This window comes from Saccopteryx bilineata, chromosome 6, assembly GCF_036850765.1.
Source record: "Saccopteryx bilineata isolate mSacBil1 chromosome 6, mSacBil1_pri_phased_curated, whole genome shotgun sequence".
Lineage (NCBI taxonomy): Eukaryota > Metazoa > Chordata > Mammalia > Chiroptera > Emballonuridae > Saccopteryx > Saccopteryx bilineata.
The window spans coordinates 133,809,800-133,833,861 of NC_089495.1; the positions used below are offsets into that span (position 1 = coordinate 133,809,800).

The following is a 24,062-nucleotide window of genomic DNA, read 5'->3' on the forward strand; positions in this document are numbered from 1 at the left end:
TGCCCAACTCATGTCCATGAAAACTTGAATGAATTAAGTGGTGGGTTCGTCTGCAGGTGCATTGTGGTTGAAGATTTCTGGAGGTGGCAGACTGGAGGAGCTGTGGGTCAGGAAGACACAGGGTGGTGGCCACAGTGAGGTCATGGGAGGTGGCAGTTCCAGTGAAGACCCTGAGCGAGTGGGAAGGACACCTGTTGACTGAGCACCAACTGTGGAAAGCAGAGCTCATATTGCAGTGGAGGTGACAGTGAGCCTCGGCATGCCAGCTGATGGACGTCTGAAGAAAGGAGACCAGTCCCACAGTGGCATAGGATGTGTGTGAGCAGAGGAAAGCCAAGGGTGTGCGGGTGTTGGGAGCTTCGTGGGGAGGAGGGCAGTTTGCTTGTCAGATGCCACACAGTCACGTCCTATCGGACACAGTTCTGCGCCTTCAGGATGGTGACAGCACGCACCTGACACACACTCAGCCACAACACTGGTAATGTCACAGAGAGGTAATGCTGGTCCAGGCGCAGTCCTGAAGTGAAGTGAATTATTTTTCATGAAAGTTCTAGGAACATGTATCCTGACTTTTTTGTGTGTGAACTCTGGAGTGCTGAGGTAGAACAGTTGGAAATGAGGTCCACGATGCTCTCCAATGTTGGTCTGCATGCGACTGCTAAATACTTCAGACAAACACCAAGCTAGTGAGGTCCTGGGCAGCAACCTCCATCAGACCCAAGGTTCCTACCCTCCCCTGCGCTCCCCTGTGCGTTATTTAATTTAACTTTGTCTCCTTTCCACTTTATTTCAAAGGATGCGCAGCACAAAGCTTCTTCGGCTTATTGACCTGGACTTTTCATTTACCTTCTCCCTCCTGGACCTGCCACCAGTAAATGAATATGACATGTACATCAGAAACTTTGGGAAGAAGAATACCAAGCAGGTTAGGACAAGAGTATTGACCGTGACAAACTGTGTGGAGGATGTGGCGTGAGGGAGAAGGGACCCTTGTCATGTGGCACTCGGCAGCCTGGACAGGGTGTGCAGGTGTCCGCTGAGTCAGCCCACAGGCCACGGGCCGCTCCCAGGGCAGCGGCATGGGGGAAAGAATGTCTTGGGTTCCCAGTGAGGGTGTGACTGTCCCAATGCAGGGTCTGTGAGTGCAGTACTCTCAGTGATTCCTGACCTTCCCTCATGTCAGTCAGCTTATCTGTTGTTTCTGTTCCATGGCACCTCACCCTGTGTGCCAGGCCCACCTGTCTCTTGCCTGTGTGTTCTCTGTCACCGTGCCCAGCCCTCCTATCACCTGTGTATTTCTCAATGTCCAGGGCCTGTTTTCGAGGCTTGAGGTGAACCCTTCCCTGATGACTGACACTGGACTCTCTTATCCCAGAGTCCCCCAGTCCATCCCCCACAGCTCTGGACCCCCCTGCAGTGCATCTAGTCATTGATTTTGTGAAAGTTCACCTCCTCAGAGTTTGAAACCAGGGATCATCTCTTGCATTTTTCTTACGCCCCTGTTGGCGCCATCAGGCGACGTGCTCCTGAGTCCATCTGGTCAGTGACGTTCTTTCAGTAGAAGAGAGGTCGCAGGATGAAACTGAGGAAGTTAACCCTGCTGACCACTCTAACCTCAAGTAGGTCACCTAACGTCTCTGCTCGGTTCCCTCATCTCGAAGCTGGGAGGAACCAAACGGTTCTTACTGAAGCATCTATCTGCCTTTATAAAATGAAGTATTGCCTTTGGTTTGCAAAGTTGTATGTTCTAAAAAAAATAGATGTCAGTGGGCTACGTGGTGGTTTTTTAAACCAAAGCTGAATTGTTTAATGTGACTTTTTAAAAAACACTTTAGAAAATCAGGCCATATATAGCAAATGTTTAAGACACAGTCTGTGTGATGGTCATTTGTGCCATGATGCTTATTTTTGACAGATGCAAGAAGACTGCTGTTAATAACTTTAAATTTTTCATTTTTCTTTTCAGTAATGAGACATTGCTCAGAAGTTGAGACCCACTGCTAACTGTAGCACCTTTGTTTTTAAGGCATATGTTCAGTGTAATGAAGACAGTGTTGAACGGGACGCTCAGACGGAGGACACAGAGACCAAGGACGTGTGGACCCAGCACCCTGGGGAGAGCACTGTAGTGTCTGGGGGTAAATGGCTCTTTGTTGTTGTCCTTTGCAAGTTGACTTTGTTAATGTTATTTTTGGTGTTGTGTTCATTAGACTTCTTGCTCTGTCTTTCAGGGGTGGTTGTTTGTACCCACTGTGGAAATAACAAGCAAACTAGCTTTGCAAACCACTGGCCTGAGCGCCAAGCTAGGGGCTGGTCTGGGCCTGGACGAGGGTTATCATACTTACTCCTCAACATGAGGAAAGAGTCCGCATTCTAAACAAGCATCTTTAACATGGGCTGCTGAAACACGCTCTGCTTTTAATTTGGGGATAGTCTGATCTCATTGATAGGGATTTTCCTATGTTAGGTACAGTTGACACGTGCGTTGCATCAATGTAGACAGCAGGTCCCCAGGACAGTGTTCTGCATGCTTGGGGTTATTTACCTGCCGAACATCACCATCCTAGTTTGTCGTTTATTCTGAGGAATTACTTCTGTTACTCCCTACCCACAGGGAAGCCTCCCGCTAAGAGCTCATGCTCTGAAACACAGCACTCTCACAGTAGTGAAGCCGTCAGCTGCAGGGGTGGGCAGAGGAAGGGGACAGTTGTTAGTATGCAAGACAGTTTCTTCTTGTATTACTTATTAGTTACTGTACTATTTCTGTTACAGCTATAACCCAACTTTATAAACCTACTTTAGCCCACCCTCGTGTTTTCCTTAATGTCTTTAAGTAGGATTCCATTCGCAGACTTTACGTAACACTGGATACGATTTGGTTTTTACATTTATTGGGGTCACAGGTCAACAAGAGAACGTGAGTTTCAGGTTTGCAGTGTTGTGACTGCACTCACCACCCCACGTCTGTTTCCTTACGCCAGGATGGGCTTGTTTATGAAAAAATCACTACTAGATCTAGAGATAAATGTGGGATTTTCTGAGTTCTCCTTCCAGGTGCCTTGTGTTTATTGTAACGCCCCTGGACTGTGTGGCTGTTTTGGAGCCACCAGGTTGGTTTTCTGTGACCTTTCTTAGGGAGCGAGAGCAGAGACCCCTGGGATGCTGTGGTTGCACCAAAGGTTGACACGCTGAGACTGTCCAGCTTCCTCCGGGCAGCCTGCCAGGTAGGCACACTGTGATGCGACCCATCACGTATGTCACCAGCCGTGTTGCTGTGACTTTGAATTCTGTACCTTGATATCAATTGCTTATGTTATAAAATGAACATAGACTGAAAAACACATATTAATTTACAAGGCAAACAGCATCTAGGTATTTGAACCTAATAAACTTAGGACTTTTAAAACCAATCGTGGAAATTACCAGACTGTATACCAAGATAAAAAAAACACTCTGGAGACTTTCCTGTGCTTCCAGAGTTACAGTTCGTGGCCGGCTGTCTCTTCTGAGCCCCACTGACCCTCCACCTACCCTTCAGTTACTGTGAAACAAGTGACAGTCCCCATCGTTCCCCATGGACACTTCCACATGAATCTCTAGAGAAAAGGATTCACACTTGTAATATAGTAGGTGCTTGTACACACACACACACACACACACACACACACACACCCGTTGACTCCTGCTGGGCAAAAGCTCAGGATTTGGTGTCAAGCGGCTGGCTTGTGGGTTTGGAACAAACCTTTCTCGGTCTCTGTTCTGGCCGCTGGGTCCTTTCCTCTCCTGCCGCTGTTTGATCTGCTTTCATACCTTTCAGTGAGTGACTTCCTAGTATCAGTTCCTGGGGGGTAGGGTGTAGAGTAGGGAGATGCTGGGCGGGAGGAATTGAGGGGCAAGACCTGACCTCCTGTACCCTTGAGTCTGCAGTGTTCTCATCCCCGTCCTCCTCACAGGCCGTGTTAGAGCCATGAGAACCACAGTGGTGGCCTGTGCTTGACATTTCTTTACACCTGCTATAAGAGAAGTTTTGTCAAAAGTTGGCAGTCAGCTGATTTCCTCATCCTGTAATTTTAGTAAAGTCTTTACCATAAAAAATAATGTGTGGGGAAATTTTGTTTTTTGTAATAGAGACAGAGAGGGACAGACAGACAGGAAGGGAGAGAGATGAGAGCATTAATTCTTCCTTGCGGCACCTTAGTTGTTCATTGATTGCTTTCTCATATGTGCCTTGACCAGGGGCTCCAGTAGAGCAAGTGACCCCTTGCTCAAGCCAGCGACCTTAGGCTTCAAGCCAGCGACCTTGGGGTTATGTCTATGATCCCATGCTCAAGCTAGCAACCCCACACTCAAGCTGGTGAGCCCGCACTCAAGCTGGATGAGCCAGCACTCAAGCCAGCAACCTTGGGGTTTCAAACCTGGGTCCTCTGTGTCCCAGTCTGATGCTTAGTCTATCCACTGTGCCACCGCCTGGTCAGGCTGGGGGAGTTTGTTTTAATGGAAGTTCATGTGCTGGTTTCTCCTGTTATGCAGACAGGACAATATAATTTTATTCTGTTAGTTTCTCTGGTGTCTTGGAGTTAAGCAGCTGTTTTAAGATATAGATCAAGTGAATAGCTAATGATTTGTGTCTGTTTTTTCTTGTGAAATGAACTCTGGGGTGTTGATTAAGGGCTGTTCACTGTCTTTGAAAGGTGGTTGCAGTGTTGCTGGAAGAGGATCGTGTGGCAGCCGCAAGGAGCTGGGACCCCAGGGCTCAGGGCAGCACCCTGTCCCTCAGTGACAGCTCCTCTCAGCTGAACACCGGCCTGCCCTTCCTTCAGCGTAAGAGCCACCCTGACTGTACTTAAATGTGACCCCAAACATGGCGCTGCAGTCGTGATCTGGTGTCCACCAGACGGGTTGTCCCCCTGCTCCGCCTGTGCGAAGCTCATGCTGCAGCTCAGCTGTCCCAAGTGTGTGTGCCGGGTGTGGCAGTGCATGCCTGAGACAGAGGGGGAGGGACTTGCCGTGATAGAGATGGAGGCGTTGTGTGTTTGCTCCAACCCTGTGTCCTTCTCAGTCCAGTTACTTGATTCCTTCTGAGAAACAGTGAGGTCAGCATGAGGGTGTTGAGAGAAGCCTGTGCTGTGGACTGAGCTCAGGCCTGAGCAGCCACTCAGCACGGCACGAGGGTCTTCTGCTTAGGTCACAGTTAGCCTGCAGTCACAAGCACAGTGCCGTGTCATCAGATGTGTATAGTCATCAGATGTGTGTAGTCACAAGTAACCATTTAGTTCAAACAAACTGCATTTGCGTGACCCAGTTCCTGTTCCTCAGGCTGGTCAGTGCTCTGCTTCACCCACGGGAGCTGTGAGGAGGTGGGTGGCAGCCTCGTCCTGATCTGTGAGGGAGGACGCAGTGAGCCCCTGTCCTGGAGGTGTCTGTCCAGCGCTGTTTGGAGATTTAGTTTCACACACACCCCTCAGCATTTAGCGTGAACAAAAGTGGCATTGTTAGAAGAAACAAAAACCACCATGTTTTTTGGAAGCAGTTTTATTTTTAGAAGACAAAGAGTTATCCTGTTAGGAAAACAGGAAATCACTGTGTTTGTAGCATTCAAACACAGGTGTGCTCGTGCCACACACCCCCTTCTGTTGGGGAGGCCCAGTGACAGCAGTGTTGCTGGAAGGCACTTGCACAGGTGGCTCAGGCAGCACAGGCATCCTCCGCCCCGTGAAGGACCAGACTGGCCTCTGTTGGAGCTGTGGGAGCCGCCCAGGAATGGGAGGCGTCCCTTGTTTATTTGCATCTGTGGTTAGTGAATGAGTTCTGACAGGACAGGAGGAAGTGAGCGGATGGCAGGTGTCTGACAGAGCCGTTCATCCCTCTTGTGAACTAGGGCCTTGGAAGGACAGATGCTGACATACAAGCGCAGCCTGCTTCGTCCCACGTTCACTCATTTGTTCCCACACGTGACAGAATTCAGTGCGTGTCCACAGTGTCCCAGGCACTGCGACAAACATACTGGCTAAATGGATGAACAGGGCAGGTTCTCAGGAGAAAAGCACAGTGGGGCCGGGAGAAGGGTCTGGCAGGTGGTCACCATCCCGATGGAGAAGCTTCATGGCATACAACCTCAGGGAACGGAAGGGCCTGCTCAGGTGGCCGGGCTCCAGGTGTCCATGTACCGTGCACCAAGGGTGAAGGATTGCTTTTTAGGGAAACCACGAGGTAGCTTGGACAGTTTTCTGGGAGAGCCGTGGCCATTTGTTAACCCAGATTTTAGGCATGTGGAGCTCTGCAAGGACCGTGTCTGTTTCTTTATTACACTCGAATTTACTTACATATTCTTAAGTGTGTTAATTTAACATGGGTTCTGGCAGATCACTAAAAAAATGCAGATATATTTTTCTTATTTTTTTCCCAGATCGAAAAGTGTCTTGCTTGCACGCCTCTCAGGTTCAGAGGCAGATAGTGGTCTCTGTTCATGGCCTGCCTGGAAAGGCCTTCGCCCCCTCTCTGGACAGCAGCTATGTGCTATGCGTGTGGGACATCTGGCAGCCCTCGGGACCTCAGAAGGTCCTGGTCTGTAAATCACAGGTACGACTCAGGAGAGTTGTGGGGTTACCTAAAGGAAGGGCAGGTGGCATGGGGCACAGTGTCAGGGCTCAGAGGATGGGAGCTTACAAGGTCCTTTTTCTCTTTCTGGGCCTCCCTTGGCTCTCTGCAGGTGTCACAGGACACACGAGCCTGTCTGTCTTAGCTCTAGAAATTCTTAATTCTAATGACTTACTCACACTGTACAGTCTGGTTAGTTAGCACAGCCTCTCAGATATCAACATGGCTCCAGGCTCAGTGAAAACACTGGCCCCAGATGTGGCCCTGGGTTCAGAAGGCTGCTTCTTGCTTTCACTGCGTGGGCCCTGGATGTTCCAGAGGTTTCTTAATTGCTTGAGATTTCAATCCATAGTCTCATGTGTTTCCTGGTGCCTGGTTAATAGGCTACAGTCTGGTGACCATGCAGGTCACCCTATTTAGATCCTCAATGACCTCAGAGTCAGTTTCCACCAAAACTATAGAGAACAATAACTTTTATGGGTGTCACCTTTGGGGACTTGAAAATAACTTTTGGTGACTTGGGATGTAAATAGACAAGGTGGCTTTGCTGATGGGCTGAGTGGGGGTTGTGGTGTACACCATGAACAGCCGTCCAAGGCAGCGCTTGACAGCATCAGCTCATCACTGCTTTCCACTGAAGAAGCTAACACTTGACCCGCTTAGCATGTCCCCAGCTACTGGCAGGGAGGGTCACAGGAACAGCGTGGAAACAGAGAGCTTTCTGTCTTCTTAGGTCACGTGTTGCTGCTTGAGCCCCGTGAAGGCTTTCCTGCTGTTTGCGGGCACTGCTCATGGCTCGGTCGTCGTGTGGGACCTCAGAGAAGACTCTCGGATACATCATTATGTGACACTAAGCGACTGCTTTTGGACATTCAGAACGGCCACATTTTCCACCGGTCAGTGAGACCTGCCTGCCCTTCAGGCATCTTAAGACAAGCCGTGACAGATTCGAGAAATGCCTCCATTTCTTAGCATTTATTTCTAAGGTTACCCCAGGGAATGGGATCTGACCTTTGAGAAAGAGAGGTGTTTTTTTTTTGTTTGTTTGTTTGTTTGTTTGTTTGTTTGTTTTTTACAGAGGTAGAGATAGACAGGGACAGACAGACAGGAACGGAGAGAGATGAGAAGCATCAATCATCAGTTTCTCGTTGCGCGTTGCGACTTCTTAGTTGTTCATTGATTGCTTTCTCACATGTGCCTTGACCGTGGGCCTTCAGCAGACCGAGTAACCCCTTGCAGGAGCCAGCGACCTTGGGTCCAAGCTGGTGAGCTCTTTGCTCAAGCCAGATGAGCCCGCGCTCAAGCTGGCGACCTCGGGGTCTCGAACCTGGGTCCTTCTGCATCCCAGTCCCATGCTCTATCCACTGCGCCACCACCTGGTCAGGCGAAAGAGAGGTGTTTGACAAATAGAAAAACAAAAACGTGTCCAGGTGATGGGAAACCAGTGGCCAGCAGATTACAATGTCCTTTCTTGTTAAATTTGTGGATTCCGCCTGACCAGGTGGTGGCGCAGTGGATAGAGCGTCGGACTGGGATACGGAAGGATCCAGGTTCGAGACCCCGAGGTTGCCAGCTTGAGCGCGGGCTCATCTGGCTTGAGCAAAGAGCTCACCAGCTTAGACCCAAGGTCGCTGGCTCCAGCAGGGGGTTACTCAGTCTGCTGAAGGCCCACGGTCAAGGCACATGTGAGAAAGCAATCAATGAACAACTAAGAAGTCGCAACGTGCAATGAGAAACTGATGATTGATGCTTCTCATCTCTCTCTGTTCCTGTCTGTCTGTCCCTGTCTATCTCTGCCTCTGTAAAAAAAAAAAAAAAAAAAAAAAAAAAAAAATTGGTGGATTCCAAATCCTCAGTATAATGGTTTAGCTTTAAATCAGCTTAAGGCATGTTGGTATGTGTGCTCATGGCTTAGTTAACTCCACCAAGGAGGGCAAGAGGAACCAAAACAAGTGGACCTGCTGGATTGTTGGGTAAACCGCATGAATACTTCATGACAGGCGACTATAGCTGCAACCACAACCAGCCAGGCACAACCACCAACAACCAGCCAACCATACAACCACAGGCAGCCAGTCACTGCAGTGGCCACACTCCCCTCCACTAGATAGGTGCTCATGTTCTGGCTTGGCTCAGCTTCCAAGACCTTTGTGTACTGCCCTTTTCCCCCTGCATCCCAGCTGCTCAGGGGTGTGAGGAGCTTGTCCAGTCACACTGACCTCTCCCAATGATCTTCACTTTGTCTCCCTCTGTCCCCACCCAGGAGCCCTGACCCCGACCCCCTCCTACATGTGATTTTGCATCTCCCCTTTCCCACCGTCACTGGTTGGCCCCCCCCCCCCCCCCCCCCGTGGAAGAGACAGAGTCAGGGAGAGGGACAGATTGGGACAGACAGGAAGGGAGAGAGATGAGAAACATCAATTCTTCCTTGCGGCTCCTTAGTTGTTCATTGATTGATTTCTCATATGTGCCTTGACTGTGGGCCTTCAGCAGACCGAGTGACCCCTTGCTCCAGCCAGCGACCTTGGGCTTAAGCTGATGAGCTTTGCTCAAACCAGATGAGCCCACGCTCAAGCTGGTGACCTCGGGGTCTCGAACCTGGGTCCTCCACATCCCAGTCTGATGCTCTATCCACTGCGCCACCACCTGGTCAGACTGGTTGGCTTTCTGTGTCTGCGTTTTACTTTTTTCAGAAGTCAGTACATGGAATCAAGTGGAATGTAGACCTTTGAGTCTGGCTTCTTTCATCAGGTAGCACATTTGTGGTTCACCTGTGGTTGCAGTTCATGCCCTCTGCTGAGTGGTCTTTCCATCCCAAAACACCCCGTGGTTTGTTCATCTGCCAGATGATGGACATCTGGTTAATTGTTGAATTGTGAGTCTGTGTCCACATGCTCACACTATTTTGCATTCCCTGTAGGATTGAGCTCTGGGTGTCTGCACCCCGGGTGGCAAACGGTCCCGCCAGTGTTTTAGCTGTTCTGCCAGATGGGTGGCAGCATCTCACTGTGGTTCCCTGAAGACATGGGTGTGGGGCACCTTCAGTGTCTTCTTTAGTGATATGTCTGTTCAGGCCTTTTTCACATTTTTAATTGATTCTTTGCTTTCTTATCGTTAAGTTTTAAAGGTTTTTTTTGTGATTTAAATACCAGTCCTCTAATTTATGTACTATCTGCGTATCTGTGTTTTACCCATAAAAAGAGCAAGTGGGTTTTGTTTTTGTTTTTATTTTTTTGGTGTCCCAACAACCAACTTTGCCTCTTTGGGAGCAACATTGCCACGATTGACAATGTGAGTTTGTAGGAATCTCATGGGCTTAATGCTGTTGGAAAAGACACCTTTTACAAATGTGCTGCCCATTTTACCCTGTCCTGTCCCTGAAACCTGCAGAGTTTTGTCAGCTCCCAGGAGTGAGGGAGCCACAGGACTTTAGTAGGTACAAGCACAAGTCACAGCCTCAGCACAGTCTCTGCCTCTCCCACCCCCCACCCCCCACAGTTCCCAAGCCTGTCACGCCTCACTCCTGAGACAGTCCTGTTCTTCGTTTCTTTCCTGAGTTTGACCCCAGCTCTCATTTTATTTCTTGCTGGGTTTTTTCTTTTTTCTTTTTGGCCTGTGTTTCTGATACTAGGCCTTTCTCTCTGTGTGTTTGCATTACACACACCTGCACATGCTTTCTGAGGAGGTGAGATGAAGGATGGAGAGTGGAAGTTTGGTTTTCTGTTTCATACCTGTTTTTAGGGAAGAGTTTTCATCAGCTGAAATGCTTTGATTCGCATTTTCTGTTTTTTCCATACAGGAGTCTTGTTAGACTGTCTGGCTATCTCTCCTGGACATTGCATAGAGGGTTGTAGGTCAGCAGAGCCGTGTTGTCTGCTGTGCAGGTGTTGGGTATCTGACTCCCACCCTGCGCTGCCTCTGCCAGCCCCTTCCCCTCCTCTGCCAGCCCCTGCCCCTCCCCTGCAAGTCCCTCTTCCACCTCTGCAAGCCCCTCCCCTGTCCCTGCAAGCCCGTCCCCCGCCCTGTAAGCCGCTCCCCTGCCTCTGCAAGCCCCTTCCCCGCAGAAGAAACGCTGCTCCAGGTTGTTCTTCTGTCCCGAGTCTCTGTCCAGTCCCGTCCATCGTGACTGCTGAGGGCCCTCCCAGGTCCTTCCCTGGCAATTAGAATGTTTCTGGTTTCTAGTTGTCTTCACGACGCCCCTTTCCAGGGAGGCCCAGTGTCCCCCATCATCCATCCCGCAGACTTGAGGCCTCTCTCCCTTCTCCTAGGCAGTTTGGGTCTGTGGTCTCTGATTCATGGTGATGCGGAAAGTGATGGTCACGAGCAGCTCTCACTGGGTCCATGCTGGGGAGCATGTGTCTTAGAAGCACTGTGGCTGTCCCTGCGTAGCATCTATGTGTTTCTGTAACACGCTGCTCATGGTGGGACTGTGCCTCTCCCCAGATGGTGTCCTCACTGCCGTGAACCACCGCAGTCCTGTGCAAGCTGTTGAACCTGTCTCAGCTTCCAGCTACAGAAAAAGTTTTGTCCTTTCCCCCTTTTCTACTCAAGAAGGTGGGTGACCCTGCTCCACCGTAAACCCTGTAGCTCACTCAGGTTGTGAGCCGTGTGTTCCTCACTCACCAGCCATTTCTTCCCCATTTCTGTTGTTAGAAATGCCGGGTTTATCCTTCCACATGGCGTCCTTGGACGAGAGTGGGGTTTTGAACTTATGGGTGAGTGGGATGTGCAGGCACAGCGCCTCTGCATTCACGGGCTCTGGGGGTGGGCGTGTGGCCTTCCAGTGGAGACTGCTCTGCTTGCAGGGGTTGTGACAGGGACGTTAAGGCAGGGTGGGTGTCTAAGGAGCCAGCAGGGTCCTTGAGGATAGGGGGGTGAAGGTGGACCAGTGATAGGGTTGGACAGAGAGTGAGGCTCAAGGGCGCACAGATGCCCCAAGGTGCTGGCCACCAACAATCAGGGAGGGACAGCGGACAAAGAGGAGGGGTCTTCAGTGCTGAGACCTTAGTTCTGAGTACGTGGTCACGCTGTTTTCTGGAGCAGTTGGCACCTAACAGATTGCGGCCTTGATTAGCCCTGTGCTTTGCTTAGAGTGTTTAGATTGTTTCATAATTATAAAATGTATTAATATTCATTCTCAATATTCTGTTTTTAGGTGGTTGTTGAATTACCAAAGGCAGATGTTGCAGGTTCAATAAGTGATTTAGGTAACTATTAAGTTAAAAAACTAGTTTCAGTAAATGTTTGCTGAAATGAATGGACTAGACATAGAGATACCATTAACTGCTTTGAAAAATAGCTACCTGGCCCTGGCCGGTTGGCTCAGTGGTAGAGTGTCGGCCTGGCGTGCAGAAGTCCCGGGTTCGATTCCCGGCCAGGGCACACAGGAGAAGCGCCCATCTGTTTCTCCACCCCTCCCCCTCTCCTTCCTCTCTGTCTCTCTCTTCCCCTCCCACAGCTGAGACTCCATTGGGGCAAAGATGGCCCGGGCGCTGGAGATGGCTCCTTGGCTTCTGCCCCAGGCGCTAGAGTGGCTCTGGTCGCAACAGAGCGACGCCCCAGAGGGGCAGAGCATCGCCCCCTGGTGGTCAGAGTGTCGCCCCCTGGTGGGTGTGCCAGGTGGATCCCAGTCGGGTGCATGCGGGATCCCAGTCGGGTGCATGCAGTCTGTCTGTCTCTCCCTGTTTCCAGCTTCAGAAAAAAAAAAAATAGCTACCTGAAAAGTGAGCATTAAAATAATGTATTTTGAGCCCTGGCTGGTTGGCTCAGTGGTAGAGTGTCGGCCTGGCGTGCAGAAGTCCCGGGTTCGATTCCCAGCCAGGGCACACAGGAGAAGCGCTCATCTGTTTCTCCACCCCTCCCCCTCTCCTTCCTCTCTGTCTCTCTTTTCCCCTCCCACAGCCGAGGCTCCATTGGAGCAAAGATGGCCCGGGTGCTGGGGATGGCTCCTTGTCCTCTGCCCCAGGCGCTAGAGTGGCTCTGGTCGCAACAGAGTGACGCCCCGGAGGGGCAGAGCATCGCCCCCTGGTGGGCGTGCTGGGTGGATCCCGGTTGGGCGCATGCGGTAGTCTGTTTGACTGTCTCTCCCCGTTTCCAGCTTCAGGAAAAAAAAAAAAGTGTATTTTGTAACCTTACGGCCACTGAACGAGCACCTCCGTCACCGTGGTGAAGTCATGTTCCAGCTGAGTGTGTTCAGGGGTTTAGTCAGTCCTGTCTGTGTCTGTGTCTCCTTAGTCATATGTTGGGGACATCTGGGGGTTCCAGGCACTGTCATGGTGGGTGCATTAGACGAGTAGCTGGTCAGAGAACTAACTCAATGTGGTTAGAACTAGGCTGACTGACGAATGTTCTCTGAGCAACCTGGTCCCGTCCCAGGTGTCAAGAAACAAGCGAGAGTGGACAGGGAGGGTGGTCTGAGGGCACATGTCACTGCGAGGTCAGAAGAGGTGCTTGTCAAGGGCACGGGCCTGGGTCAGGAGTGGCATCTCAGGGGAGGGGACATCTGGGCCTCCAGGTGAGCCGTGTGCTGGGGAAGTGGGGGGCCGCTGCTCACCTGTGACGGCAGCAGTGCTGAGGTCTCATACATTTGCTTCTGATTTGTTCCCTAACACAGGTGTTGGAGCCATGAGATGTGACTGCAGGTGACTGTAGTGGGACTGGGCTCGGCTTGTATTAGGGATGCATTTATTCCTCATTTCTCTTTTTAGGGTTAATACCTGGAGGGAGGATAAAATTGGTGCACAGCGCTGTGATTCAGCTGAGTAACAGGTAAGACTGGGCCACCCGAGTGGAAGCATCCCCCTAGATCAGTGATTTTCAACCTTTTTGTGCTGCAGCACATTTTTTACATTTACAGAATCCTGGGGCACACCACCTACCAAAATGACACAAAATGACACTCTGTTAGAGTTTATTTAAAGTTTAAATAAATTACATTTATTAAAAAAAAGTTAAATGAAAAAGGATAACCCCCTCATATATACAGTCCCACGTAACATCCCCTTATAAATACAGTCCCACGTAACATCCCCTCATATACAGTCCCACATAACATCCCCTCATATACAGTCCCATGTAACATCCCCTCATATACAGTCCCATGTAACCTCATATATACAGTCCCATGTATCCCCTCATATATACAGTCCCATGTAACCCCTCATATATACAGTCCCATGTATCCCCTCATATATACAGTCCCGCTAATAGATACTGGAGCTTTCATCAAGGTCGTGGGTTCAAATCAATTTGGAAAATACTCTCTCTATATAGAGACTGGACAAAATCAATTTTAGAAAATGTTGGGTACTTGTGTAACATCATAAATCCTCAGAGCATCTCTACTGTCAAATTGAAAAGGTTGCTTTCTTGGTAAGGATTCTGATAAATACTAGAATTCTCCCTGAGGTTGTGGGTTCAAATCCCATGGTCAGCTGGGTGCAGGGGCCCTGGTTCTGTCAGTTTTGATGGTGTATATAGAGATTTGAGCTCTTTAAGAAGACTCTTCAGGGCCCTGGCCGGTTGGCTCAGCGGTAAAGCGTTGGCCTGGTGTGCGGGGGACCCGGGTTCGATTTCCGGCCAGGGCATATAGGAGAAGCACCCATTTGCTTCTCCACTCCCCCCCCCCCTTCCTCTCTGTCTCTCTCTTCCCCTCCCGCAGCCAAGGCTCCATTGGAGCAAAGATGGCCCGGGCGCTGGGGATGGCTCCTTGGCCTTTGCCCCAGGCGCTAGAGTGGCTCTGGTCACGGCAGAGCGACGCCCCGGAGGAGCAGAGCATAGCCCCCTGGTGGGCAGAGCATCGCCCCTGGTGGGCGTGCCGGGTGGATCCCGGTCGGGCGCATGCGGGAGTCTGTCTGTCTCTCCCCGTTTCCAGCTTCAAAAAAAAAAAAAAAAAGAAGACTCTTCAGGAGGCCATATACGATATAGATAACATTGTGATGCATTGTATATCACCCTCTGCGGGGGCCTCTTTTAAAAAGAAAAAGGTCAAATATCTATATACACCATCAGGATAGACATAACCAGCTGAGGCTGAGGCTTCATCTAGTGGTGGCAACATTTACCTCCAGTCCTGACCAGGATTAGAAATCGGGACCATGGGGAGGAGTAGCAGCTTCAATTACTCACCGCGGCCACACAATGACAAGTGCGCAGCAGCCCGAGTGGGGACCTTCCTGGGTGTGGATGAGAGGCGGCCTGCTATTGGTTCATTGCTAGTGGTCGGGATGAATCCTCGAAGGTGATTGGTCAGTGAGCGTCCCCTGTGCCTCCACTCTTCCTGTCGCTGATAGCTGGAGGGATTGTGAGGGGAATGTTTATGTTCGGATGCAGGCAGCTGGCAGCAGGCCAGATAAATAGCCTCCGTGGGCCGTATCCGGCACGGGGGCCATAGTTTGGGGACCCATGTTTAATTTCCCCATGGCACACCTGACCATGTCTCACGGCACACTAGTGTGCCGTGGCACACTGGTTGAAAAACATTGCCCTAGATCACAGAGGCCTGTCCTACAGATGGAGGTGACATCTGGTGGTGGCTGCATACTTGATAATTAATGAGTCAGTGTGAAAATGCAGTTGCCACATATAGAGCTAACTGCTTTCCTTTTATTAAAATCATTTCTATCTTATAAATTGGTACTATTTGACTGTTTTTCATCTAGTATTAATACAACTGTGAAGCTAAAGTAGAAACATTGACATGAAAGTTTAATACAGAAGTTTAGATTTCTGCTTTTACTCATTAAGTTAATATGATGTAAAAGTCCTTACCAAACATACAAATACTGTTTGTGGTGTTTATGTTCATGTTAATTTATTTCTGGAAGAAACCTTTTATTGTCATTTACTGCAGTCAGAGACCACCTATCAGCATGCAATTCACCCTTGAAAAATGTCAACATTAGCCTGAATCCTTGTCATCAGACAGAATACCTGTGGGCCCTGTGCAGAGGTGGATTACGATCGGTTGAGGCCCTGGGCACAGAAGAAAATACTGGGCCCTTAAAAATAAAAGAGAGAGACAGGGAAAATAAAAATACATATTAACCGTATTTTTAAATAAATAAAAAATATTATGTACTATTAGTGTTAAAATTACACATATGGAACCAAACTTAGTGTCATTAGAAAAAAATGTAAAGTTGGGGTTTTGTGGGGCCCTTCAGAAGTCAGAGCCCAGGGCATGCGCCCAGTGCCCCCGCTGTTAAATCTGCCTCTGGCCCTGTCAGTGAACAGGCATCCAGACAATAAATCACCTTTGACTGATTTAAGTGCAACTAACACAGGGCATTACTTATGTTGAAGAAAGTTATCTCATGCGTTAAGATCCAACCACAGGTGATCCCTGGGCTTGTCACAGTCTCTTGTCCTTTGTGCAGTTGGCAACCCCAGGGCTCCTGTAAGGACACAGACCAGTGGTCACAGTAGCTACTGCAGGTGGGCTCCCCATGTGTCAGAGGGTGGAGCTCAGTGGGAGAAATCTTCACAGTGGTCCCTTGGGACCTGTGCCTAAAAGGAGGAGAGGCACAAATGTGGCCGTGAGGGGGAGGTGACTGTCTCACAGGCCACATCCCTGTGGTCCAGTGCCCTCGCCCATCAGTCACTGACCCTGGGAGTCTGAACAGGGAGTGTGACCCTGGGTGGTAGCACGTCTCCGCGTCCACTGTGGGTATGGCTCACGCATGAATCACTCTATGGGGTGTGCACATGGCTTGTGTGAGCTCAAAGACGACAGGTAGGGGATGAAGCGACCCCTGTAATGGGAGTTAGACCAGAAGAGGACTCTGGTCAGAGAGTGCAGTGCGTGGAGACCCAGAGGCGTGAAGAAACAGCACATTTAGGACAGTGCCCGGAGGTTTGTAGTCGAGAGAGGGGATGAGTGAGTAGCCAGACCCTAGGAGTGTTTGCTGTGCTGAGGGTTTCAACAGTTCTCTTGATGGCATTAGGGAGCCATTCAGGACTTAGAGTGGAAGCAGAGGAAAGGCACTGGAGTCAGGAGACCATGCAGAGACTGTTGTAGGGGTAATGTGGAAGGTCAGGTTTGAACCAGGGTAGCTGTTGTGGGTGTGAGGGTGCCTTTCAATTAAAGGGTAGAGTAGACCAAGTGGTTCTAGGAACTGCGAGAGGGAGGACCTGCCCTCTCCCAGCCATTGGTCTCAGTTTCTAGGTGCAACAGACAGCTGAGGGGTGTGAGGGAAGGACGTAGACAGTCTGGGGTGGGCTCAGCTGTGCTTTTGGAAGTGACAGCAGGATGTCCTGAGCTAACAAGTGACATTTGTAGGTGTGAGAATTGGGAGTGGCTCGGTTCCTGGTTCTACTCAGCCCATGGCCTCTCCTTTGCACATATGTGCACTGGGTCAGGTGAAAACAGCAAGCAAAGTAGGGGTTTTGGGTGATGGGAAACTTAGCATCAGGTCAAGGGCGGGGTTGAAGCCAGCAGCAGCTTTTGTGAGTGCGGGCTACAGCCCACGCAGGACAGAGAGGCACGGGGCTTGCCTGATGCAGGGCCTGGGTTTTGTAGTCCCTTCAGTGAGAGAGAAACCCAGAAAGCCTCACTCCCAGCCCAGGAGATGGGGGAGAGGGGAAGACAAAATCCCAATCTCAGGATCAGCAAGCTGAGAAGTTGGCATCGCAGTCCCAGACCGGTGCCCCCACCCCATGCTGGGCTCCCAGGGCTCCCACACAAAGCAGTAGACAAAAAGAAATGACAGAAACTGAAACTGCTTGTGTGAGGTGACATCACGTAGCACAGGGTGTGGGAGTTGTGTGCTGATAACATGAGAAGAGGGACAATCTGACGGACAGTCCTAGAAGTGAAGCTGTTATTTATGAAATTTCAAGTTAGTCTATGTTAAATATCAGATTAGACGTAGCTGAAGGAATTATTCAAAGCACAAAAGTGGATACAGAGAACAGTGGTCAAGAATCACAGGGAATGTGAAATGGCCAGTTACATACCTAATGACACTTGATGAGTGTGCTGTGTCCTCATCACCCTTTTGGTTTCAGAATGCTCCATCTCCTCATCTTTGCTTTTTTCCAGCCTTGCCTGTAGAGGTGATGACCTTTGGGGGACCACACAAACACTGAATGTGAAATTTCTGCCTTCAGATCCTAATCACTTTATTATTGGCACCAACGTGGTGAGCAGTGTTCTGATTCATTCTGGAGCTCATTCTTCTTTCCTGGAGTTGCTGCATGAACATCGTCATTAAAGATGAATTTACCGTTTGCTTTTACAATGTTGTTTAAATTGTTTCAAGAATACTAGCTTTGTCCAACCTTGTACCTAATTCTTTGCTTTAGTCACTGTGGTCTTTTTATTACCAGGGTCTTGTAAGTCATGGCACCAGACAGGATTTGAGAGCATCGCCCCAATTCTTCAAACCTCCACAGCATGGCATGAGACCAGTAAAGGTGAATGTGGTTGACTTTTCACCATTTGGAGAACCAATATTTTTGGTAAGAAAATCTGTTTTTTAAAACACCAGGTTTTTTTGGGGGGTGGGGTGGGGTTGTGTTTTTTGTTGTTTAATTTTTCCATTGATTGAGAGAGCAAGAGAAGTATCAACTTGTTATTCCACTTAGTTGTTCCATCTAGTTGTGCACTCATTGGTTGCTTCTCGTATGTGCCCCGACTGGTGATTGAACCTGCTACCAAGTGCGCCGGGGCTATGCTTTATCTACAGAGCCACCCTGTCAGGGCCTAAAGCACCAGTTTTATTTGGGCAGCAAAACACTTGCAGTGGTGGATTGGACTTTAGAGTTGATCATTTACTAGTGCCTCGGTCCCTTGGGGTCTGTGCACGTCTTGCCATGTGGTTGTCGGCAGGTCCCATCTGTGTATGTCATTATGTGGCTAGTGTAGATCTGAAAGCTTTATTTTGGTATTTTTCAGTCTTATAGAGAAGTTACAAGAATAGCAGAGAGGATCTCTGACTACCCTTCATATAGGTGCCCTGCATGTCATACACTTGCCACCACAGCTCCGTCCTCTCCCTCTGTGTGTGGACTGATGTCCTGCAGCCATCTCAGAAATTGCAGATGTAATTCCCATCCCTATGTAGTTCAGTGCTGGTTTCTCCTGTAGCCACAGTCCCTCTGTGGTCAGGCAGTTCGTGCCGGTGCATCCCATCACCCGAGCTATAGATGTGAGTGAAATGTCACAGTGATCCCAGTAATGTCCTTTATAAACAAAATTACGTCCCAGGTCATGCATCTCCTCTCATGACCTTGACATATTTGAAGGGCATAGAGGGCTCCTCACTCTGAATTTGTGTGATGTTTCTTCATGGTTAGGTTCTGGTGTTGTATCCTCACCCTTCTGCCAGTTCCCTGGATAAGGTAGAAAACCAGTGCTGAGAGGCCACTGTCTTTCTGATTCATGAGCATTATGTGGGGAGGAAGACAAGTGGATACTATGTGAGGGTCTTGCCACCCCACATCCTCACCTGCATCCTCATGTCTTCACCTGCATCTTCACATCCTCACCTGCCTCCATCCTCACCTGCATCCTCACATCCTTACCTGCTTCCATCCTCGCCTGCATCCTCACATCCTCACCTGCCTCCATCCTTACCTGCCTCTATCCTCACCTGCCTCTATCCTCACCTGCCTCTATCCTCACCTGCATCTTCACATCCTCACCTGCCTCCATCCTCACCTGCATCCTCACATCCTCTCCTGCCTCCATCCTCATCTGCATCCTCACATCCTTCCCTGCTTCCATCCTCACCTGCATCCTCACATCCTCGCTTGCATTCATTCTCACCTGCATTCATCCTGACCTGCCTCCATCCTCAGCTGCATCCTCACATCCTCACCTGCATCTTCACATCCTCGCTTGCATTCATCCTCACCTGCATTCATCCTGACCTGCATTCATTCATGATCCTTGCCAGCATCTGTTGTCAGGGTGATTGTTGGTGGTGGCTTTCTATCCCATTGCTAATTCCATGTTTAGTAGTTAACTGTCTGCTATCCTGTGTAAGAATGGATGTAGGTGTATATATTAGGTATGTATTAGGCATATTTGGAGGCATGTATGTATTATGTAAGTGTGGACACATGGTTTCTTACTGTCCTCAGTGGCTTACAGTCATGTCCTGCCTCTGTTCTGCTGCTTAGATTGTCCTGGGGCATCCTTGGAACTGGTTCTTGTTTCCTTCTGACATCATTCTGTAAGCTCTTCTTTGCTTTTGGTATAATAAACCCCAGGACCAACCATTTCTCCAAGGAATCCTGGCCACTGTTAGGGAAAATCATGTGGAGACCAAGATCTGGGCAGTGAGAAGGGCTCGGATATGCAGGACACACAGCAACCACGGCTGGCGCTCGGCCCACATTTGGCTCAGGGCCAGCAGGGAAACCTGTCTGTCACCCCTGACATGTTTGTTCATTAGTCCGTTCTCTAAGACACACAGCCTTTTGCGATTGTGGGCTTGTGCCCCTGCTTTATGTGAAAGACTAAATATTTTAAGTAAAAAGCAGGTGAACGCTTCTCTTTTTAGCTAAAAATCTTTTAATAAATCAGCTAAATTTTGTTTTATGAAAATTTCAACCCAGCAGGATAGATATATAACTATATTATTGGTGCAAACATATGTAATTTTGAGGGGGAAAGGTAGCTTATTTATTTTCAGGAAGCCAATGTTAATGCCCTGTGCTTGAATCAGCAAGAATCGACTTTGCTAAAAATAAACACCTATCCATGCATTTCCTGAATCCGTTGACTTAGCCGTGTTGGGAAGGTGAAGGGGTACAGAAGTACCTGCATGCCCAGAGTGAATGCTCACCTTTGTAGTTTGTCAGGACGGAGTTAATGTTAGAATTTTATGCTTGGAAAAGAGAAAATAGATTAAATTTTTTTGCTGTACAAACTAAAAAAAGCTAATGCTCTGAAAATTTTTCCTGGCTGCTGAGATTGGGTAAAAAAGAACCATGATCCACAGTCCCGTCTCCCTCCCCCCCCCCCCAGGCTGGCTGTTGTGACGGGAGCATCAGGCTTCACCAGCTGACATCCGAGTGGCCTCTCCGGCAGTGGGGACATAGCACCAAGGGCCACACTGTCACTGGCCTGCAGTGGTCCCCAACAAGGCCTGCTGTGTTTTTTGTCCAGGATGACACTTCCTGCATTTACATCTGGGACCTTCTGGAAAGTGATCTTGGTCCCGTTGCCAAGCAGCTCATCTCTCCAGACAAGTAAGTCTGGTGAAACCCGTGATGACGCGTCACAGGTCGTTCTCGCAGAAGCACTGCTGTTGGGCTTTTAATTTATGCACAGGGTTGCTACTTTAAATGTGGTTACTTATATTTCAATTTAAGTATTATTTTTATATTTATACATTTAAGTAGTACTTTAAAAACCACTTTAAAGTATGCCTATTTCAGTATAGTCCAGAATAGTCTATGATTTAAAGAATTCACACAGTGCTATTTCCCCATCATTGTCCTCCAATAAAGAGAAGAAGAAACTTGTGACCTTTTTAGTTATGTTCACTGGCTGGTCTCATAGCCTCAGTGTGCACCTGGGTGGAGTACAAAGTACTCTCTCTAATTTCTAAAACAAGCCATTACCTGGGAATTGTAATTCACATAATTTCACATCCATGTGTTCCTCTGCCCCAGAAGGAGGTCCCAGCCACACCAGCTGTGTGGCGTCTGTGTGGATTTGGGTGAAGATAGGACATGGGGGTGGCCACTAGCACACTGTCAACAAGTCCTATCTTGTTTTAGGAATTGAAACTTGAAGAATTTATAAAAGTTTTCTCTGTGAAGGGTTCTGTCCTGACCCATTCTGTCTGTTCACCTGTTTTCTTGAGATTTTGTATTTCTTGTCAGTAATTCCCCAACTGTGAAGGCTTTAATAACCTGGGGGAGGGGACCACCTATCTGGAAAAGTGATTAAACCAAAATCATTTGACACAATGTTAGGGACATACTGATAAGATCTGAAAAAAATGAGAATTACATTTATTTAGTATAAATACTAGGTATATACATTAGTCTAATAATTAAAAAATGTATATCCTCAAAATTCATATTGTGATTGTGAACACATAATATACACGCAGATTATTCTAAAACGTTTGTCAGTTATTTCCTAAAACAAATATTGAGCACCCACCCACGCTGTGCTTGGCACGGCTCCAGGCACCTGGGTGCATAGTGGACCAGTCAGTGGGGCTCACGTCCTCATGGGGTAAGATGGGTGTTTACAAAATATAATAATCGGCAGGGTCCACAGTGTGATGGGGAGTAAGGAGGGGGCAGCATTCCAAGTCCCAAGTGTGGCCCAGATGGAGTCTGGACCTTTCCTGGGCCAGGAAGGAAGGTTTGGTTGAGAAGGGGGCGCTTGGGCAGGGTCTTAGGAGATGGGGTCTCAGGGACAGGCAGGCCCTCCAGTGCTGTCACTGTGCTAGGGGGTTGTCAAGCTCATGGTGTCAGGAGCCCAGCAGAGGCAGCTGGGCTGAAGCCCCATGGCAGGAAGCAGCTCCACAGAGGGGGAGAAAAGGCAGAGTGATCTAGAACATTCTCCTAGACACCACCTGCCTCAGCAGTAAGCAGCAGCACTTAAGTTAAAGAAGTAATGTCTGCAAAAAGTGTTCAATTATTTTTCTTTAGCTGTAAAGAGAAACAAGAAACTAATAGAGTGCAAAAGGCAGGAGTTTGGATAGGAGGAAGAATTTGTCACTTTCAGAGCTAAGTTAAAATTATAATAACAAGCCTACTTGCTGTGGCCTGGATGGTCAGCAGCAGAGCAGAGGGTGGAAGCCAGTGTCCAGCCCCATGTTTTCTGTTTTCTACACTCTTTGCTTGGATCCTGTTCAGTTCACAAATCCAAAGCACCTTTTAAATTGGCCATGGTAATACTGACTGGTGTTTCTGCACCAATTTTGATGGTTTTTTACATCTACAGAGTTTAGTGACAGGATGTGTTCTCCTTGTGCTCCAAGCGTGAGTCCCGATCCCCTTGCCTCCCCTTTCTGAAGTGTGGCAGTCAGACTCTACCTGCATTTACACTGTATCTGAATGGCAGTGTTAAGTACCTGGGTCCTGGTGAAAATTCTCACAACTTGTAACTTTTCAAGATTTGCTCATTAGTGGTCTCAGGAGGGCTGAAGTCTCACCTGCCCCTCCCGCACAATGCTGTGAGTTCCCCCAGCCAGAGCCCAGGCTGTGGGACCAGACTGCCTCAGCAGGGCCTGGACAGAGAAATGGGAACGGTGAGGGGACACAGCACAGTCAGGCTGTAAGGTGGCGCTCCAGGTTTCTCATGGGGCAGGTGTGGCACTCAGGGCACTGGGCTGGCCTGCAGATCCAGATCTGTGAGTGGCCTGTCTGGGAAGCCCATCCTTCATCCTTATCAGAGACAGTCACAAGCGGTCAGTCCAGCAGACCTCTAATTCAGAAATGAGTTTCAAAACAGTTTGTACAGATTTTTATGCATTTATTTCTATTCTGACTTCCATCTTGACTTCCTGAAGTGAATATTAGAATAATATATATACTTAGTACTTGTCCCATGGAAGGTGGGTCATTTGAGAGTCTCACCATCAGCCAGCATGTCCTTCTCGCTTTCAGGCTGGTGACCATGATGGTCGTGGGTGAACCAGAGAAGACCAGTGGCAGCTTCCTGGTCCTGGTACTGGCCAGAGCCTCCGGCTGTGTGGATATCCAGTACTTGAAGAAGGAGTGGGCAACCCCAGTGGAAGACGAGCAGAGGAGGCTGCAGCTGCTTCTGCAGGAAGCACTTTAGGGGGACAAACAGCTGGGCGTCGAGGGGAAGACACACTGTGAGGGATGTCATCACAGAATGGGGCTGGCACACCGTTTGCATGTGTATTGTGTAGATAGGATACATATATTCTGTACATACTCTATTTTACAGTGTCATGTCAACATTCCCAGTAAATAAATCATTGTTTTTGAATGAAAACAACATTTTAATTTATTTGTTTGTTTATTTATTTTTTAACAGAGACAGAGAGTCAGAGAGAGAGATAGGGACAGACAGACAGGAATGGAGAGATGAGAAGCATCAATCATTAGTTTTTCATTGCGACACCTTAGTTGTTCATTGATTGATTTCTCCTATGTGCCTTGACCACGGGCCTTCAGCAGACCAAGTAACCCCTTGCTCAAGCCAGCGACCTTGGGTCCAAGCTGGTGAGCTTTGCTCAAACCAGATGCACCTGCGCTCAAGCTGGCGACCTCGGGGTCTCGAACCTGGGTCCTCTGCATCACAGTCTGATGTTCTATCCACTGCGCCACCACCTAGTCAGGCAAAACAACATTTTTAGTGTATCCTGAACTGCAAAGGAAATACAATCACATCCACTGCACTCTTTTCTGAGAATATTTCTTATTTTTAGAACAGCTTTAAAATATTATCCATTTATTTATTACTAGATTTTAAAGCCTGACCAGGCGGTGGCGCAGTGGATAGAGAGTCGGACTGGGATGCA

At 48.8% G+C, this 24,062-nt stretch overlaps 1 protein-coding gene across 6 annotated transcripts in view; it reads left to right on the forward strand.

The window, feature by feature from the left end:
* DYNC2I1 (dynein 2 intermediate chain 1) overlaps window positions 1-23,498 on the forward strand; it is a 63,405-nt gene extending 39,907 nt beyond the window's left edge. For 3 of the 6 annotated variants that reach the window (XM_066236730.1, XM_066236731.1, XM_066236735.1), the window contains 14 exons: window positions 796-925; window positions 2,027-2,138; window positions 3,136-3,224; window positions 4,692-4,821; window positions 6,407-6,579; window positions 7,331-7,493; window positions 11,041-11,151; window positions 11,251-11,312; window positions 11,753-11,804; window positions 13,305-13,365; window positions 17,639-17,738; window positions 17,926-18,057; window positions 20,573-20,796; window positions 23,179-23,498. In XM_066236730.1, coding sequence (XP_066092827.1) covers window positions 796-925; window positions 2,027-2,138; window positions 3,136-3,224; window positions 4,692-4,821; window positions 6,407-6,579; window positions 7,331-7,493; window positions 11,041-11,151; window positions 11,251-11,312; window positions 11,753-11,804; window positions 13,305-13,365; window positions 17,639-17,738; window positions 17,926-18,057; window positions 20,573-20,796; window positions 23,179-23,353 — 1,714 coding nt within the window. In that variant the 3' untranslated portion in view covers window positions 23,354-23,498. Of the gene's footprint in view, window positions 1-110; window positions 319-795; window positions 926-2,026; window positions 2,139-3,135; window positions 3,225-4,691; window positions 4,822-6,406; window positions 6,580-7,330; window positions 7,494-11,040; window positions 11,152-11,250; window positions 11,313-11,752; window positions 11,805-13,304; window positions 13,366-17,638; window positions 17,739-17,925; window positions 18,058-20,572; window positions 20,797-23,178 lie in introns of those variants that run through there. The other 3 variants (XM_066236733.1, XM_066236734.1, XM_066236732.1) reach the window with 3 other exon arrangements.
* Window positions 23,499-24,062: the final 564 nt, after the last annotated feature.